Source organism: Papio anubis, chromosome 12 (genome assembly GCF_008728515.1).
Source record: "Papio anubis isolate 15944 chromosome 12, Panubis1.0, whole genome shotgun sequence".
Taxonomy (NCBI): Eukaryota; Metazoa; Chordata; class Mammalia; order Primates; family Cercopithecidae; genus Papio; species Papio anubis.
Window position 1 is genome coordinate 26,222,625 of NC_044987.1, and position 18,166 is coordinate 26,240,790.

Sequence of the window (18,166 nt, forward strand, 5' to 3'; positions counted from 1 at the left end):
ATATTTTGAAGCAATCAAATTCCAGGCTCAGTCCAGATACAAATATGGGTAAAAGGCTTCAGGTGATTCCAGTCCCCAACCTTCAACCACTCCAGCTGAGACCCCAGACATCATGGAGCAGAGACAAGCCATCCCCACCATGTTGTCTGAATTCATGATCCACAGAAATGAGGGAAAACAAATGGTTGTTATTTTAAGCCATTATGTTTTGGAGTAATTTTTTTTTTTTTTTTTTAAGATAGGGTCTCACTCTGTCACCCAGGCTGGAGTACAGTGGTGCAATCATAGCTCAATGCAGCCTCAAACTCCTGGTCTCAGGGGATCCTCCTTGTCTCTGCCTCCTGTAGCTAGGGGATCCTCCTGTCTCTGCTTCCCAAGTAGCTAGGACTACAGGCAGGTTCCACCATGCTAATTTTTTTTATTTGTATTTTATGTGGAGAAGGGGTCTTGTTGCCCAGGCTGGTCTCAAACTCCTGACGTTAAGACATCTTCTGGCGTTGGCCTCCCAAAGCACAGAGATTATAGGCATAAGCCGCCTCAACAGGTCTGTTCGGGGGTAATTTTTTTTTTTTTTTTTTTTTTTTTGAGACAATGTCTCGCTCTTGTCACCCAGGCTGGAGTGCAGTGGCGTGATCTTGGCTCATTGCAACCTCTGCCTCCTGAGTTCCAGCAATTCTCCAGCCTCAGTCTCCCAAGTAGCTGGGATTACAGGTGCATGCTGTCACGCCTGGCTAATCTTTTGTATTTTAGTCGAGACGGGATTTCACCATGTTGCCCAGAGGCTGGTCTCAAGCTCCTGAGCTCAGGAAATCCGCCCCCCTCAGCCTCTCAAAGTACTGGGATTACAGGCATCAGCCACCATGCCTGGCTGGAGTAATTTTTTAATATAGCTATAAATATAGCACCCTGTCTTTAATTTCCCCGTCACTCCAGGTTTGTCCCTTAAAGTCCTCTGTGATTCCTGCACCGACACGAACCTCTCTATTCAACAGCTCACCAAGGCCTACCTCCTTCCTTGGAATGTCACACTGACACCTTCCCCTTCTACCAGAGGCCAAATATATTTCATACTGGGCTGCTTTGAGAATTATTGAAAGGAAGTCATTACATTGTATGTCAGTGTGTGTGAAACAGATAATATTTCTAACTGAAAAAGCTGAATTTTTAAAGAAATGAATCAGAAAACTAAAGGTCTGGCCTCATAGAGATAACCAGTTGTGAGAGGCCAAGCTGATGAGTGGGGCATCACACTGTAAAAAATGACTGGTTAGGCTGGGCATGGTGGCTCACACCTGTAATCACAGCACTTTGGGAGGCCCAGGTGAGTGGATAATTTGAAGTCAGGAGTTCAAAACCAGCCTGGCCAACACAGCAAAACCCCATCTCTACTAAAAATACACAAATTAGCTGGGCATGGTGGTGGGCACCTGTGATCCCAGCTACTCAGGAGGCTGAGGCAGGATAATTGCTTGAACCTGGGAGGTGGAGATTGCAGTGAACTGAGATCACGCCACTGCACTCCAGCCTGGACAACAGAATGAGACTGTGTCTCAAAAAAAGAAGAAGAAAAAATAAAGACTGGTTATATAGCTATGTATATAGTTCTTAATATGAACCAGTTCATTCACAGTTTAATTAATTTAATCCTCACAAAAATCCACTGAATTAGGAAGTAGCATTATCCACATTTTCCAGAAGTTTGTCCAAGGGCACAAAGCTTGTAGTTAGTGACACAGTTGCAATTGGAATCTAGGCAGTCTGGTTGCTAGGGCTAAGCTTCTAGGCACTCACTACACTAGTTGTGTCTTAGGAGAGACCTGCCCTAGGAGAAACCTAACTGGGAACATAGAAGTCAGCTCTAATTGGACAATTCTGCCATCAGAGGCACTACCAGGAAATATTGCCACCATGTTCATCAGGACAGCTTCTAGAGAAGTTCAGAGAGATTTAGGAGCATTGAGGGGAGAAGAACAGTACATTCACTTCTGGAGCTACAGCAGGCAAGCTGCTCTTTAAAACTGAACTTCAAAAAAAATAAGAGTAGCTTTATCACCAATATGAGCACCAGGCAAAAATGTAGCTAATAATTTCACTTAAGAATCTAGGACTCGACCGGGAGCAGTGGCTCACACCTGTAATCCCAGCACTTCAGGAGGCCGAGGCAGGCGGATCACGAGGTCAGGAGATCGAGACCATCCTGGCTAACACGGTGAAACCCCGTCTCCACTAAAAATACAAAAAATTAGCCGGGCGCGGTGGCGGGCACCTGTAGTCCCAGCTACTCAGGAGGCTGAGGCGGGAGAACCCGGGAGGCGGAGCTTGCAGTGAGCCGAGATCCCGCCACTGCACTCCAGCCTGGGCGACAGAGAGAGACTCCGCCTCAAAAAAAAAAAAAAGAAAAAAAAGCAAGTGACTAGATTAACATTTCTTCTGTGAAATAGAAATGGAGTGTTGAAATGAAAATTAAGTACAATTAAGAGAGAATTATTTTTATTTTATTCGTATTTTAAAATTTGTTATTATTATTATTGGTGGTAGTAGTAGTAGTAGTAGTATTTTGGTAGACACAGGGTCTCACTATGTTGCCCAGGCTGGTCTCCAACTCCTGGGCCCAAGCAATCCTCCCTCCTCAGCTTCCCAAAGTGCTGGGATTATAGGTGTGAGCCACCACATCCGGCCAAAGAATTTAAAAACATTTTTTGCATATCTGAATTTGTGGCTTTGGATTATCATCCCTGTCATAGCAGGTAATACAGCATCTGGACAGATATATTGATGAAGAGCTACTTAAAAAGTAGTTTATCTGGGATGCTGTTTATTACATTTGTCAAGGAGATCTAGTCAATACCTCCATCTAGTGGCAAACTTGTAAGTGGAGACTTACATCTTACAAAGTATATTAAGTCTTGATAAAATAAAGCCCTCTTTCTCTCTGAAATGTCCATAAGACCCAGAGTGGCTTTCTAGAAGCAGAAGTTAGTTTTAGGAATATTAGAACAATATTTTCACAGCAGGAAACAAGTGGAAAAATAAAAACATTTAAGGAAAAACTTGTGGGTATTATATTTATAATACAAAGATGTTTGATATTCACTTCCAAGTAAGTTCTTCTGCAATAAACAACTTCTGTCAAACTTAGCCTACTGGAATAACACATTGTACTAGGTTAAACAGTGTCCTCCCAAAAGATGTTTGTTTGTTTAAGAGACGGTCTCTGGCCAGGTGCAGTGGTTCATGCCTACAATCCCAGAACTTTGGGAGGCCAAGGAGGGCAGATCACCTGAGGTCAGGAGTTCGAGATCAGCCTGGCCAACATGGTGAAACCCTGTCTCTAGTAAAAATACAAAAAATTAGCGGGTGTGGTGGGGGGCTCCTGTAATCCCAGCTACTCAGGAGGCTGAGGCAGGAGAATTGCTTGAACCCAGGTGGTGGGTTCAACTCACTGCAACCTGAGTTGAGATCGTACCACTGCACTCCAGCCTGAGCAACAGAACAAAACTCTGTCTTAAAAAAAGAAAAAGAGAGAGAGAAAAAAAAAGAGCGAGACAGAGCCTTGCTCTAGTCACCCAGGCTGGAGTGCAATCATAACTCACTGCAGCCTCCTAGGCTCAAGTAATCCTCCTGCCTCAGCCTTCCAAGTAGCTAGGACTACACCTGTGTGTCACCATGCCCACCTAATTTTTATTTTTTGTAGAGATGGGGTGCGCACATTTCCACCAATTGTCTCTTCAAGGCAATCTAGGCTATCAATCATGTGCCTCAAAATTCTTCCTCTGCCCATCACCCCAATCTATCAATAAAGGCATTTCCATGTTTGTGTGTATTAATATGGCAGCACCCCACTTTTCAGTACCAAAATCTGTATTTGTTTCCTAAGGTTGCAGTAGCAAATTACCACTAACTGGGTGGCTTAAAACAACGGAAATGTATTTTCTCACAGTTCTGGAGGCTGGAGTCCACGATCCAGGTGCTGGCAGGATTAGTTCCTTCTGCGGTTCTGAGGGAGTGGTCTGTTCCATGCCTCCCTCCGAGATCGTGGTTGTTGTTGGAAGTCCCTGGGGTTCCTGGCTTTGTAGAGGCATCAGTGCAATCCCTGCCTTCTCCCCTGTGTGTGGCTTTTTCTCCACTCTTGATATAAGGATATCAGTCATTGGATTTAGGGCCCATCCAAATCTAATATGATCTCATCTTAATTTGATTACACCTGCAAGTTCTCTATTTCCAAATAGTCACATTCATAGGTACTGCAAGTTCAGACTCTAATATATCTGTTAGGGGCCAGGTGTGGTGGGTCAGGCCTGTAATCCCAGCACTTTGGGGGGCCAAGGCGGGAGGACGACTTGAGACTAGGGGTTTGACCCCAGCTTGGGCAATACAGTGAGACCACCATCTCTATGAAAAAAAAAAAATTAGCCAAGGCCAGGCATGGTGGCTCATACCTGTAATCCCAGCACTTTGGGAGGCCAAGGCGGGAGGATGACTTGAAGCCAGGAGTTGGAAACCAGCCTGCTTCCATTAAAATGCAAGTGGAGGGAGATAAATTGAGGTAGGAATTGTTAGCGGACGGAATGTCTTAACTATGAGTTGTCCAAGTTCTTGGTGTATTGGACAAAAATTGAACAAAACGCACTAACAAAGCAACAAAAGAACAGGCTAACGAAGGCACAGATTTATTGAAGAAGCAGTACAATTCAGAGGGTGGGAGCGGGCTTGAGCAAGCAGCTCAACAGCCTCTTCAATTGGGGTTTTTATTAAGCTAAAGGAACCAAGCAACACTCCTCGGTGCCCTTTAGAGGACTCCAGTTGGCCGCACCCCATGAAGGATTGGCCTGCGACCACAGGCTGACGTGGAGCCTTGGCACACGATCAGAGGCAGATGTGGAAACTTCTGTCTCATTATCACAGGAACGAGGAGGTGGCCTGTGTGCTGCCCAATTTTGCCTAGAACTGGCTGCACCTGCTGTTCTTTTGCTTCTGCCTTAACCCTTGATTGCCCGAATTCCCTATTCTCCTGCCTCAGAATTGTTAAGCAAAAAGGAACCAGGACTTGATTATTTGGAAAATTCTCAGCCTAACTATACTGCTGCCAAGGATGAGAAGGTCTGGCCTGAAGAGTGTGTCTGGACAATACTTTGCTAAAGAGAGTTGTGTGTTGGCCGGGTGCGGTGGCTCACGCCTGTAATCCCAGCACTTTGGGAGGCCAAGGCGGGCGGATCACGAGGTCAGGAGATCGAGACCATCCTGGCTAACACGGTGAAACCCCATCTCTACTAAAAATAGAAAAAATTAGCCGGGCATAGTGGCAGGGGCCTGTAGTCCCAGCTACTTGGGAGGCTGAGGCAGGAGAATGGCGTGAACCGGGGAGGCAGAGCTTGCAGTGAGCTGAGATCGCGCCACTGCACTCCAGTCTGGGAGACACAGCGAGACTCCGTCTCAAAAAAAAAAAAAAAAAAAAGAGTTGTGTGACTTATGGATCCACCAGCCGTGTCAGCAGAAGCCAGAAATAGAGTTGGGGTTGTCCAGGAAAGATCTGTGGAGAACTTGAAAGTTCTAATGGTGTGGATCCCCTTGACATCCACAGAAAACAAGATTTTTGAGAATTTTATACCAGCAGAAATACTCCCAGCCTTGATGGAAAGGGACAGAGACAGAACAAATTGAAGGGAAAATGACTGACTCCCAGGGCAGAGCCATGGATGCAGAGGCCAGAGAGAGGATGGAGCTATAGGTCCAGAGGCCAAGGCCAACTGCACCCTCTGGGCCCAGAGGCTGGATCGAGTCAGAGGGTCATTACGGCCTTGAAAACCAATGTAGTTTTCCCTTTTGTGTTACAAACCTATGTGAGACAGTGACCCCTTTAATTCCATGAAAATTCTGCCTTTCATAATGGAAATGTCTGTCCTATGCTTGCCTCATCTCAGTCCCTTTGTGCTGTTGTAATAGACATCTGATTATTACTGGGTAATTTATAAGTAATAGAAATTTACTACTCACAGTTCTGGAGGCTTGGAATTCCATGACGCCGGCATTAGGTGTCTGGTGAGGGCCCTTCTTGCTACATCCTCATGTAGCAGAAAAGCAGATGGGCAAAAGGGCACCTAAGCAGGTTCCTTCCAGCCCTTTTGTAAGGTGCCAATCCAATCATGAGGGCACAGCCCTCATGGCCTCATCATCTCCTAAGGGGCCCACCTCTTAATACCACAGCAATGTGATTACGTTTCAACATGAACTTTGGAGGGCACACATTCAAACCACTGCACCCACCATTGTACTTTGGAAGCAGATAACTTGTTTCCTAGTTGCACATGTCCACAGTTAGGAGAGGAATTTTGCCCTAGAATGTATCATATCATACCTAGAGTCTCAGTGATACCTGGTTTGCATGATTTAGATAATGAGATGTGCAATGTTTTGAGCTGACGATACTTAGATGAGATTTTGGATTTACAGTAAATGCTGAAACAAGTTGAGATTTTTGAGGATGCTGGGATTAGGTGAATGTATTTTGCACGTGGGATGAATGTGAATTTTACGGGGCTAGAGGACTGACTGTACTGGATTAAAGTGTTCCCCCCAAATTCACCACCACCAAAACGTCGGAATATGACCTTGTTTGGAAACAGGGTCTTTGAAGATGTGATTAGTTAAGATGATGTCACACTGGTGTACACTAGGCCGTAAATCCAATATGACTGGTGGTGTCCTTATAAGAAGATGGACAAAAAGATGGCCTTGGGAAAGTGGAGGTAGGAACTAGTGCGATGCAGCAATGAGTTAAGGAATGCCACAGATGCGAATAACCCCCAGATGCTAGAAAAGGCCAAAAAAGGGCCCTTCCCTGGATTCTTCAGAGAGAGAGAGAGAACAGCATGGTCCCAGCAACACCTTGATTTCAGACTTCCAGCCTCTAGAATTGTGCAACAATAAATCTGTTGTTTTAGGTCACGCAATCTGTGGTAACTTTGTTACAGCAACTCTAGAAAACTAATACACTCATCCTGGAGGGATGCCCATAGCTTTTCCTTACATTTACTAGCTTATGTGCCGTAAGACACTTCATTCACTGAAATCCTGAGACAGGTACAAAGTGTCAACAGAGCTTCTTCAGTGGGCACATGGAAATGTTTGTACCCTCTGTATCAGAATAAGAAAATCATTACGATATAAACAGAAAGACGAAAGACAACAGTAGAGTGTTCCTAAAAACCTTCATATGATTTATCTTGGGACTGTGAAAGCGGCAGATACCAGAATAAAGTCACTTTTGCTGGACCCAGACAAAACAGGGCCGGGAAGGAGGCACACGCATGCATGTCTGAGGTAAGAGCGGCTTCCAAGGACTTACTAAAAACTGCTTCACGTGCTTCATGCATCTCCTGCTCTGATAAGGTTTTTCATTAAACATTCTTTAGGACTGCAATAATTCAAACAAGACATTCTCCAGAGAATACCTGCCCAGTAGCAGCATCTGCATCAATGAACTGGTAACAGCTCTGGCTTTGAACCTATGGAACCCACGGACTCTGCTTCTAAGCAGCTTATGAAAATCTTTTTTTTTTTTTTTTTGGCCAATAAAAGCTCCCCTTACACAGAACACACTGGATGCTTGCCATTAATGCATTACAGATTGTAATTTTTCTTTTATCCCCAAGTAAACGCAACATATTTAGAGAGAATTTTCTCTAGTGTCTTTTTTTTTTTTTTTTTTCTTTTTGAGACAGAGTCTCGCTCTGTTACCCAGGCTGGAGTGCAGTGGCGCCATCTCCGCTCACTGCAACCTCTGCCTCCCAGGTACAAGCAATTATCCTGCCTCAGCCTCCAGAGTAGCTGGGAATACAGGCACGTGCCACCATGCCTGGCGAATTTTTTGTACTTTTTTTTTTTTTTTTTTTTTTTTTTTTGAGGCGGAGGCTTCTTCTGTCACCCGGGCTGGAGTGCAGTGGCGCGATCTCGGCTCACTGCAAGCTCCGCCTCCCGGGTTCACGCCATTCTCCTGCCTCAGCCTCACCAGCAGCTGGGACTACAGGCGCCCGTCACCACGCCTGGCTACTTTTTTGTGTATTTTTAGTAGAGACGGGGTTTCACCGTGTTAGCCAGGATGGTCTCGATCTCCTGATCTCGTGATCCACCCGCCTTGGTCTCCCAAAGTGCTGGGATTACAGGCATGAGCCACTGCACCTGGCCTAGTGTCTTTTTAAAAAATGTTGACAGGATCTCTTAGAACAAAACAAAACAAAACAAAAACAAAGATCCAAGAGGGTATTTTAGAAAGTTGTTTTTTGTTTTTTGTTTTTTTTTGAGACAGGGTCTCATTCTGTCACCCAGGCAGGAGTACAGTGGCACGATCACTGCTCTCTGCAGCCTCAACCTCTCCCGCCCAGGTGATCCTCCTACCTCAGACTCCTGAGTAGCTGGGACTACAGGCACACGCCAACACACCTGGCTACTTTTTGTATTTTTTATAGAGACAAGTTTTCGCCATGTCGGCTCAAACTCCTCAGCTCAAGCGAGCCTCCCACCTCGGCCTCCCAAAGTGCAGGGATTACAGGCGTGAGCCACCACAGCAGGCTAGGAAGTTCTTCATTTCTTCAGTGTAAGACATTAGTCCTACTTGCCCAGATAATGCCTTCGGGCTCGTTACACATTCCTCTATTTTAGAGGATGATGTGGTCTATTCAACAGTGATTCCCAAACCTATCAATTCAATTTCACAAATAGCGGGCTCATAATTAAGCGGAGAATTGTACTAGAAAGTGTGAGGGATTTAAAAATGATAAAAGTCCTTGCCCTGCTTTTCTGTTTTAGATTTAGAGTGATCTCTCAGCCACAGGATAAACAGAAATACTCCATTCACACCTTCTGGGGTCTTGGGACTCAGGCACTGAATTATAAGCTCAATTAAAGAGAAAACTTGAGATCAGGTCAATGGCTCAAAAATGCCAAAAGCAAACAATCTTACTGACCACAGCTTAACCCTCTGTACATTTAGGTAATCCACTGCAAAAATGTAGGCCCGCCCAGAACAGAGAAGCATGCAAAAGAAAAAATGAAAATAATAATAATAATAATAATGTAAGCCAGAAGTAACCCAGCAGCTAGCAAAGGTGCATCATTCTCTACCTCAGATGGTATAAGCGTGTTACAGAGTGTGTGTATTCAGTGAACACAGGAGAAGCAGAGGTTTAAAAAAGGCCAGCTTCTGGAGATAAGACAGAAGTGGAATCAAGTGTGGTGTGGGCAGGGGAGCAATAGGGAATTACATCAAGGTTGCTAACCTGGGCGACTGAGATAGTATTAATCGGAGCAAGTGACAGATGATATGTTCAAGAAGTAGCTAGAAATACATGCTGACTTTAGAAGAGAAACCTGGGCTGGAGACAGTCTGAAGCATCCCCATGCAGACAGTGTCAAAGCCAGGGAAGTAGATGACATTACCCAGGAAGAGTATGTAGCTTACCAAGAGTGGAAGGTTACGAGATGAAATCATGGGATGTGCAGGCAGAAGAGCCAGAGAATGAGACAAAGCTGAGAGAGAGAGGAGTGACACCAAGACAGAATAGTGTCTTTGAAGCCAAGGAATGAAACAATAAACTTTTTTTTTTTTTTTTTTATAGACGGGGTCTGGCTCTGTTGCCTAGGTTCTTCTCAAGCCACCTTCCCACTTTGGCCTCCCAAAGTGTTGGGATTACAGGCATGAGCCACTGCACCTTGCCAGAAATGAACTTATAATAGCACTAATAAGGTCACTGATGACCTCGGCAAGAGGGACAGTGAAGACATGAGCCAATTCCTACCATATTGAAGATACGAAGGCCAACGTGGTAGCTCATGCCTAATAATCCCAGCACTTTGGGAGGCAGAGATGGGAGGACCCTTTGAGGCCAGGAGTTTGAGATTAGCCTGAGCAACATAGCAAGACCCCACCTCTGCAAAAATTAAAAAAAAAAAAAAAAAAGAAAAAGAAAAAGAGCCAGGCACGGTGGCATGTTCCTGTGGTCCCAGCTCCTTGGGGAGGCTGAGGCGAGAGCATTGTTTAAGCCCAGATGCTAGAGGTTGCAGTGAGCTGTGATCACAAAACTATGCTCTAGTCTGGCCTGGGTGACAGAGCAAGACCGTATCTCAAAAAGATATAGAGACAGTAAGACTGGAATGCTCTTCCAACACGTTTAGCAGAGAAGGGAAGGGGGAAAATAAGGCCATAGCATGACCGAGGTAAGACGAGAGAATTTTTTGAAGGATGGTGGGTACTTCAATATGTATATAGGCCAATGATTTTCAAAACTGACTGTCATCAGCATCACCTAGAGGGCTTGTTAAAATTCAGATTGTGGGGCTTGACCTGAACAAGTTTCTGATTGAGTAGGTCTAGGGTGGAACTCAAGAACTTACATTTCCAACAAGCTCCCAAGTGACAATGCTGCTGGTCTGTGGACCAAAATGGAGAACCACTGGAGTAGGCGAAGAAAAAAAATCCAAAAGAACAATGTTTGAAATATTTAGGCGATGGAGATATTTATAGGGTAAAACACAGCGGAAGGCGAGGATGGAATTCAGAAAAAGGTAAAATAGTTGGTCTTGAGCAACAAGTGAGGTCATCTCTTCCTCTGAGACAGGCAGGCAGATGAAGATGTACATGATTAGAGGTAAAGCTTACAGGTGGAGAAAAGGCAAGTTAAGAGTTCATGCCTGAAGGCCTTATTTTCTCCACTTATTTTTTCAAAGCAGTATCATCTACTGAGAATTTAGGAGATAAGGTAGAGTAGGGGAAAATATTAATAATTATACATTTAACAGCTATGGGAAAAAACATGTTAAAGTATTCCCAAGTTCCACTTATTTTTAAGACAGAGTCTCACTCTGTTGCCTAGACTAGAGGGCAGTGGCACAATCACAGCTCACTGGAGTGGAGCCTCAGCCTCCTGAGTAGCTGGGACTACAAGTGTGTGCAACCAACCACCCCTGGCTAATTTTTACATTTTTGTGGAGATGGGGGCCTCACTATGTTGCCCAGGCTGGTCTTGAACCTGGCTTCAAGTGATCCTCCTGCTTCAGTCTCCTAAAGTGCTGGGATTAGAGGTGTGAACCACACCTGGACCATCAACCACTGCTGAAGAAAAATCTAAACAGTATCAGCCTGCCTCAGTAATTACAGCATAATTAAAGAAAAAAGGAAATACTCTATTTCCTTTATTATTAAGTAAAATAGCAAGAAGCCATTAACACTCAGAGAAGTCTTCCGTTCTCCTCTAGATAAGTAGAGCAGACAAAGTTTGGATCAGCACTCCTGAAATTAGGTCATGACCAATCCACAAAGGAAGCTGTTACTCATTTTACTCACTCTAGGACATCACTATTAAAGATTTTTTTTTTTTTTTTTTTTTTTTTTTTGAGAGGGAGTCTCGCTGCATCGCCCAGGCTGTAGGGCAGTGGCGCGATCTCGGCTCACTGCAAGCTCCGCCTCCCGGGTTCAACCCATTCTCCTGCCTCAGCCCCCCAAGTAGCTGGGACTACAGGTGCCCGCCACCTCGCCCGGCTAATTGTTTTGTATTTTTAGTAGAGACGGGGTTTCACTGTGTTAGCCAGGATGGTCTCTATTTCCTGACCTCGTGATCCGCCCACCTCGGACTCCCAAAGTGCTGGGATTACAGGCGTGGGCCACCGTGCCCGGCCTCACTATTAAAAGATTTTTAAGCTTGGGTGTGTTAACTCTTAATATTTACATATGGAATTGTTTATACTTTTATATGCATGTATTTTGCCTTAATCAGATGTTCACAAAAGTCTAGAACTCTTCAACTCTCACCATCAACTGTCAATCTCAACTGTCACCCTGCACTGGATTGTCCACTGTCAAAACAGGAGTTCAGTGACATGAAAAGTCCATATTCAATTGTGTAGCCCAGAATGGGGAATGGGAAATGAAGTCTCCACACTTAAAATGTAAAATATTGGCTGAGTGCAGTGGCTCATGTCTGTAATCCCGGCACTCCTGGATGCCAAGGGAGGATTGCTTGAACCCAGGAGTTTGAAACCAATCTGGGCAACATAGTGAGACCTCCTCTCTGCAAATAAAAAAACAAAAATTACCTGGGCATGGTGGCGTGTGCCTGTGTTCCCAGCTACTCAGGAGGCTAAAGTGGGAGGATCACTGGAGTCCAGGAGCTCAAGGCTGCAATAAGCTGCGATTGTGCCACTGCACTCCAGTCTAGGCAACAGAGAGAAACTCTATCTCCAAAAAAAAAAAAAAAAAAAAACCTAAAATATTGAACTATGTTCTCAGGCACATGTGCTATCATTCATTCAATCCTACTATGTGCCCTTTTTACATTCGGGTTTAACAGGGATGAATCCAACTTGATATTTTGGGGACCCTCTTTAAGAAAAATAATACAAAATTAAAAATAACTCCTAGGGCACCCCCTCCCAGGGCCTTGTACAAGTAAGGGGCCCAAAACCTTAAGCTTAGTTTCTTGGTTTAAATGAAATCTGTTTCTTGGTTCAGACGAAATTTTACACTGAAAAAATACTTCTTCTAGCTTCATTTCTGAGTCAACTCCTCCCCCAACCCCAACCTCCCAAATGCCAGTGTAAGTTCAAGGTTGAGTTTAGAGTCATTATGAAGTCAAATGTGTTCCTCCATCCAGCTGTCCAAAACATTTATTGACTACTACAGTAGGAGAGAGATATGATCCCTCAATGTAAAGGAGCTCTATAACATCTATTTATGAGCGAATGAATGAATGAATGAATGAGAACCAGGCCCTGTTGCCCAGGCTGGAGCACAGTGGTGCGATCTCGGCTCGCTGCAACCTCCACCTCCCAGGCCCAAGCGATTCTCGTGCCTCAGTCTCCTAAGTAGCTGGGATTACAGGTATGTATTTTTAGTAGAAATGGGGTATTGCCATGTTGGTCAGGGTGGTCTTGAACTCCTGACCTCAAGTGATCTGCCCGCCTCAGCTTCTCAAAGTGCTGGGATTGCAGGTGTCAGCCACTGTGCCCGGCCCAAAATTTCTTTTAAATTTTTAATTTCTCTAGAACTTTAAAATAAGTTTTAAATTTTAAAATCTTTTAAAATTTAGTTCCTCTGTGTAATTAAGTCCCTGTATGTAATTCAAGTTTCTTATAGTTTTTTTTGATTATTAAATTGTTCACTTGATCAGTAACTAATCGCTATTATCTGTCCTTATTGCTAAACTATTTCTAGTTTAAAAATAAGTATTTCACAAATTTTCAAATATATCCAAAATGTGAAATACTTTTTTTTTTTTTTTTTTTTTGAGACAGAGTCTCATTCTGTCACCCAGGCTGGAGTGCAGTGGCACAATCTCGGCTCACAGCAAGCTCCGCCTCCCAGGTTCAAGTGATTCTGCCTTAGCCTTCCCAGGCGTGCACTACTATGCCTGGCTAATTTTTGTATTTTTAGTAGAGACGGGGTTTCACCATGTTTGCCAGGCTGGTCTCGAACTCCTGACTTCAGGTGATCCATCCACCTTGGCCTCCCAAAGTGCTGGGATTAGAGGCGTGAGTCACGGTGCCTGGCCCATGTTTTACTTTTATCTGCTATAAAATTTGAATTTTGTTATGACAAAGCCTATCTAAGTTGATGAATATATTAATCATTTTCAGGTTGGAGTATTTTTTATTTTTTAACCTCTTCCAGGCATACAGCCACACATGCTATCATCAGTGGAAAAGCTACATTCCTGACTGCTCTCATTCTGAATTAGAATTTGAAGTCTAATATAAATAAGTGGATTACTTTTCATATTTCTGATTAAAATAAGGCTGGCTGAGATTTATTAATTTACCTTGAAATTTAAAAATATACCTACTATAAAAATTTTAATTAAACTCTTTGAAACTATTTTATAGTAGAACATCAACATTTTCTGGATAGGTAAAAGCTTTTATATTACATTTTTATTTTGCAAGAAAATAAATTATACAACTTAAAAAATAAAATCCAAAAATTAAGCAGTTCATCAAAATATTTCAGCCTACTGCATACAGAAACTGCTACTACTTAAAATTGTACAGCATTATCATCTCAGTATGTAGTGGCACACATTCAAAATTGTATAGACCATATGAGGATAGATTACAACTTAGAAACTAAAATAAATTTGTTCAACACTCCAGACAACATATAGTGTAGATGACAGGAAAGCTCTCATGTAATGTTTATTTCACAAACATGACCTTGGAAGAATTTATAAGACAGCATCCCAGTCATTTACATGAGAACAGAAAAACCAGCTTGAGTTTAAGATAGCAAATCTTTCTGTAAAACTAGCAAATCTTCCACCCAGACTGAAGTGTTAAAATTTGCCCTTTGAGCAGTGCTAGAGTTATCTTACTGCAAATAATGCAAAATACTTTTTAAACTACTCAGGTCATATTTTCTATTAAATTTAATAAAAAGTAAAACAAAGAAAGCTAACATTTCATTTTTGGAAGGTTTAACATTTATGCACAAAATAAGAGCGAGAGACTTAAATTAAAAAGTTGACAGAACTCAGGGACCCCTCCAATAAATGTAAAAATTGGAAGACTTCAGAATTTATTTCAAGATCCTCATTTAATCATTGGAATAGTAATATTCTAATATTTATCTCATTGTGACCATCACAATTGTTCTATATTTTCACTTCCTAAACTTTGTCTTATGTCTACTTACTGTGGCAATGAGATGGCAACACAAGTTAACATTTCCCAGATGGAATGTCTCTGTCTTTGAACTAGAAGATGGGTATTCAGAGCTTAAGATAGCCTCTGAAGTGTCTTATTGCCATACCACTAATTTTTTAAAATTAAATGTATTTTTTTTTTGAAGAGGGAGGCTGGATTTTCTTTTCCCTTAACTGCAGGTTTTATCCCTGCTCGGCACCAATTTTAAGTGCACACTGGAGAGAAGAGACCTGAATAAAGGATGCCAACTGTGATTCCAGACCTTTACAAACTGCTGGTAAGATTTTTTTTTTCTTTTTTTTCTTTTTTTTAATTTGCAAATCTGTTGTTAAAGAAAACTGAACAATGGCATAGGCACCTGGTCAACTAAATGGTTTTCATGAACACCAAAAAGTAGTTAAACTTTTGTATACATAACCCAAAAAAAAAAAAAAACTGCACGTTTACAGTATTTGCTGCTGTTCATTCCCCAAAATACAATTAGGACATAATTGGCTATTAAAAATTTATAAAATTTAATTAAAAACTTTGCTATGAATTTAGTGTTACCCACTTTTGCATTAAATTCGCCTTCATAAATCAAAACATCATGACTCTCATTCTTAAATCAAATGACCCAAAATTAGAAGTTCCAAAAAAGTTCTGAGAACAATTATGGTTTAAAACAACAAACCTAAATTTTTTAAATGGACTACAATTTTTCCTCCTATTGTTTCCTCCTTTGGCATTCTTGTATTGGGACAAGCAAATACGCCAATGCTGAATTATCTGTTAAACATAAGGGCCACAATTACTACAAAATTATTTCTTCTGAATTTCAAATATACCCATTATGAACAGTCACCTAATTAGAGAAAACTGTGAGCACTAATTTTAGTTTAATTCTTCACAATATGCTCGGTCTAGTAATTGACATTTGCTCCCTTAAAGATGAAGTGTAAAATTTTAAACAAAATTCCAATTTCCTATGAGTTTCAGAACAGGCATTTGACTATACTCAGCAAAACTCTAAATGTTTTCAATTGCTTTCCTTCCATTCGGCAGGCAGTTCACAAAGCCTCTTGGGATGGGGACAGATCCCATGAAATGCTCTTGAAAGCACTCCACTGTAACATAACACTGTATGTCTTTCTGTACTCCATTTCCTACTATCTTCAAAACCCATGCTTTAAAAATATTACTTAACATCAAACAAGATATAAAATAATTTGCAAGAAAATTTGAAACGTGCACCACAATGAATAAAAACCCAAGTTGAGCCATTCTTTCCCCAAGGGGGATAATTTTCTCTTTTAAGTTGTTCACGTCCTCAAGTCCTAAAATTTCCACTACTCTGGATATTCAGTTGCCAGCAACTAGTTAAGTTGCTACTTTGGATAGACTGAAAGGAACATGGTAAATGTTGCCTTCTGATGATTTAAAAAATGTTTATTTTTAAAATATATAAATATATATGTACATATATTTGGCAAGTTTACTGCTCGTATTAAGAGTGCAACAATTTTGCTTCTGTTTTTCAGGTCTTATGTTGTGGTTTTTCTCTTACCCCTAGGTGACTGATTCAAACCTGAGGCTACAAATCCCTAATCATGAGACCTTAAAATACCAAAATACTTCTATGCTACAGATTAAGAGATCAGTTACATAACTATATCAGAGCAGAAGATTTCTGTGGTGTTTTTAATAAATTCAGATATGGCATAATAAATATTAGGTATATAAATATTAAGTGTGTTAGTAAACACACAGTATGTTTAGTAAACACACTTAATATTTTTGTTTTGCTATTTTGACTCTGCAATCATAATGACCTACCTATCTCCATAAATTTTTTTAAACAATTGAAGCAACAATTAATATAAGCTTCACTTTTCAAAACAAGCTCTCCAGCCATATTAAAAAAACAAAACAAAACAAAAAAACAACTCCTTTTCATTGAACAACAACTAAAATAGCAGTCTCCTGTTTAAAGAAAACCAACATTTGAAAGTTGAAAATATTTAATACCATTTTTAGGTCACCATTAAAATCCAGTTATTATACTGAGCAATGTTTGAACAATTTGATACTATTAAATACTTAACTTCTCACCTACATCTGCCCTTTCCCAATGTTGCATTGACCAGCTCACTCTTTTCATCAAAAGAAACCAAGAGTGCTATTTCTAGTTTTAATTGCATTTTTTAAAAACAAAAGATAACAGCATTTTTCAGTGCATGAATATCTGAAGATCCTTCCTTGTGCAAGTACATTTTTTAAGAGAGGAAAAAAGAGAAAAAAGCAACAAGAACCCCGCCCTCACCCTTCCCAACTGTATTTCTCCTGGTGGGTACAAATCAAATTCACTTTTAAAAGTTGATAATGGGCTCTTCATGAATGCAAGTTTCTCCACAAAACAGCATGCTGTTAGAGTGTGCAACATGAAGGGAATGCCATCATGCTAACTAATGTGATTGGCAAAATATAGTTGTTTCTGTAAGGTAAGGCAGAGATTTTAATATTTATGTAATCAAAGTCCAAATAAACCTTTCTCCAGCACAAACTTTACAACTTTCTGCCCAAGCACTCCAAAATTTGGGTTCTAAATATTGTCCATGATATTCAAACTTATGCCATATATATGAAAGTGTTGATATCAGATTCATCTCTTCTGATGTATTTGTGCTCTATTAGCCACTCTATTTGCTCTTTTATCATTTTCTTTTGTGGCAAGAACATGTTTTTCAAAATTTCTACTAATTCAGTCTGCAGCTGAGCATTACTAATTTTCTTTCTCATTTTCATTATTTGTATGATAGCTTCCTAAAAGAAAAAATAAAAATAAAAGTGCATTAATATATGAAATTTATTTTAAGTACAACAAACTGAAAAATGACTTTTTATGCATATTAATCCTCTATCCAACATCTACCCAAATGGATAACAATCACTAGGGGATTAATCTTGAGACCAGTATCTTTTACTTCACAAATAAAAACATCTTTTGTTTTTTCATTCCCCATAAAAGAAAATCTGCTTACTAGGGTGGGGGGCTAGGGGAGGGACAGCATTGGGAGAAATACCTCATGTAGATGACAGGTTGATAGGTGCAGCAAACCACTATGACACGTGTATACCCATGTAACAAAGCTGCACATTCTGCACGTGTATCCCAGAACGTAAAGTATGTATTTTTTAAAAATCTGATTATAGACATTTTGAAAAATAAGGAAAAGCAAAATTACTTCTGCTGCAAGAAAACTGCACCTAATGTTTTAATATTATTTCCTTCAATTTCTTTTTTCCCATACCATTCACATTCTTAAAAGTCATCTTACCTGTGAAAACAATACGTATATAACCTGGTATCATGTTAAACGTTAATTAAAATATAACAAACTCCTTACACCAAATTTTTCCCTTGTATTCAGTTATTTCTTTGTGTAGTAGTACAGGTCAGTTGGGGTCTGTTTTAAAAGTCATTAAGTAGCATTCTTTA

The 18,166-nt window shown here is 41.1% G+C and overlaps 1 protein-coding gene across 1 annotated transcript in view; it reads right to left on the bottom strand.

The window, feature by feature from the left end:
* Positions 1-13,900: 13,900 nt before the first annotated feature.
* The window catches only part of CUL5 (cullin 5), a 105,211-nt gene continuing 100,945 nt past the window's right edge, over positions 13,901-18,166 (bottom strand). The window contains 1 exon segment of the mRNA XM_003910647.5: positions 13,901-17,490. Within this exon segment, the coding sequence (XP_003910696.3) occupies positions 17,296-17,490 (195 nt within the window). The 3' untranslated portion in view covers positions 13,901-17,295.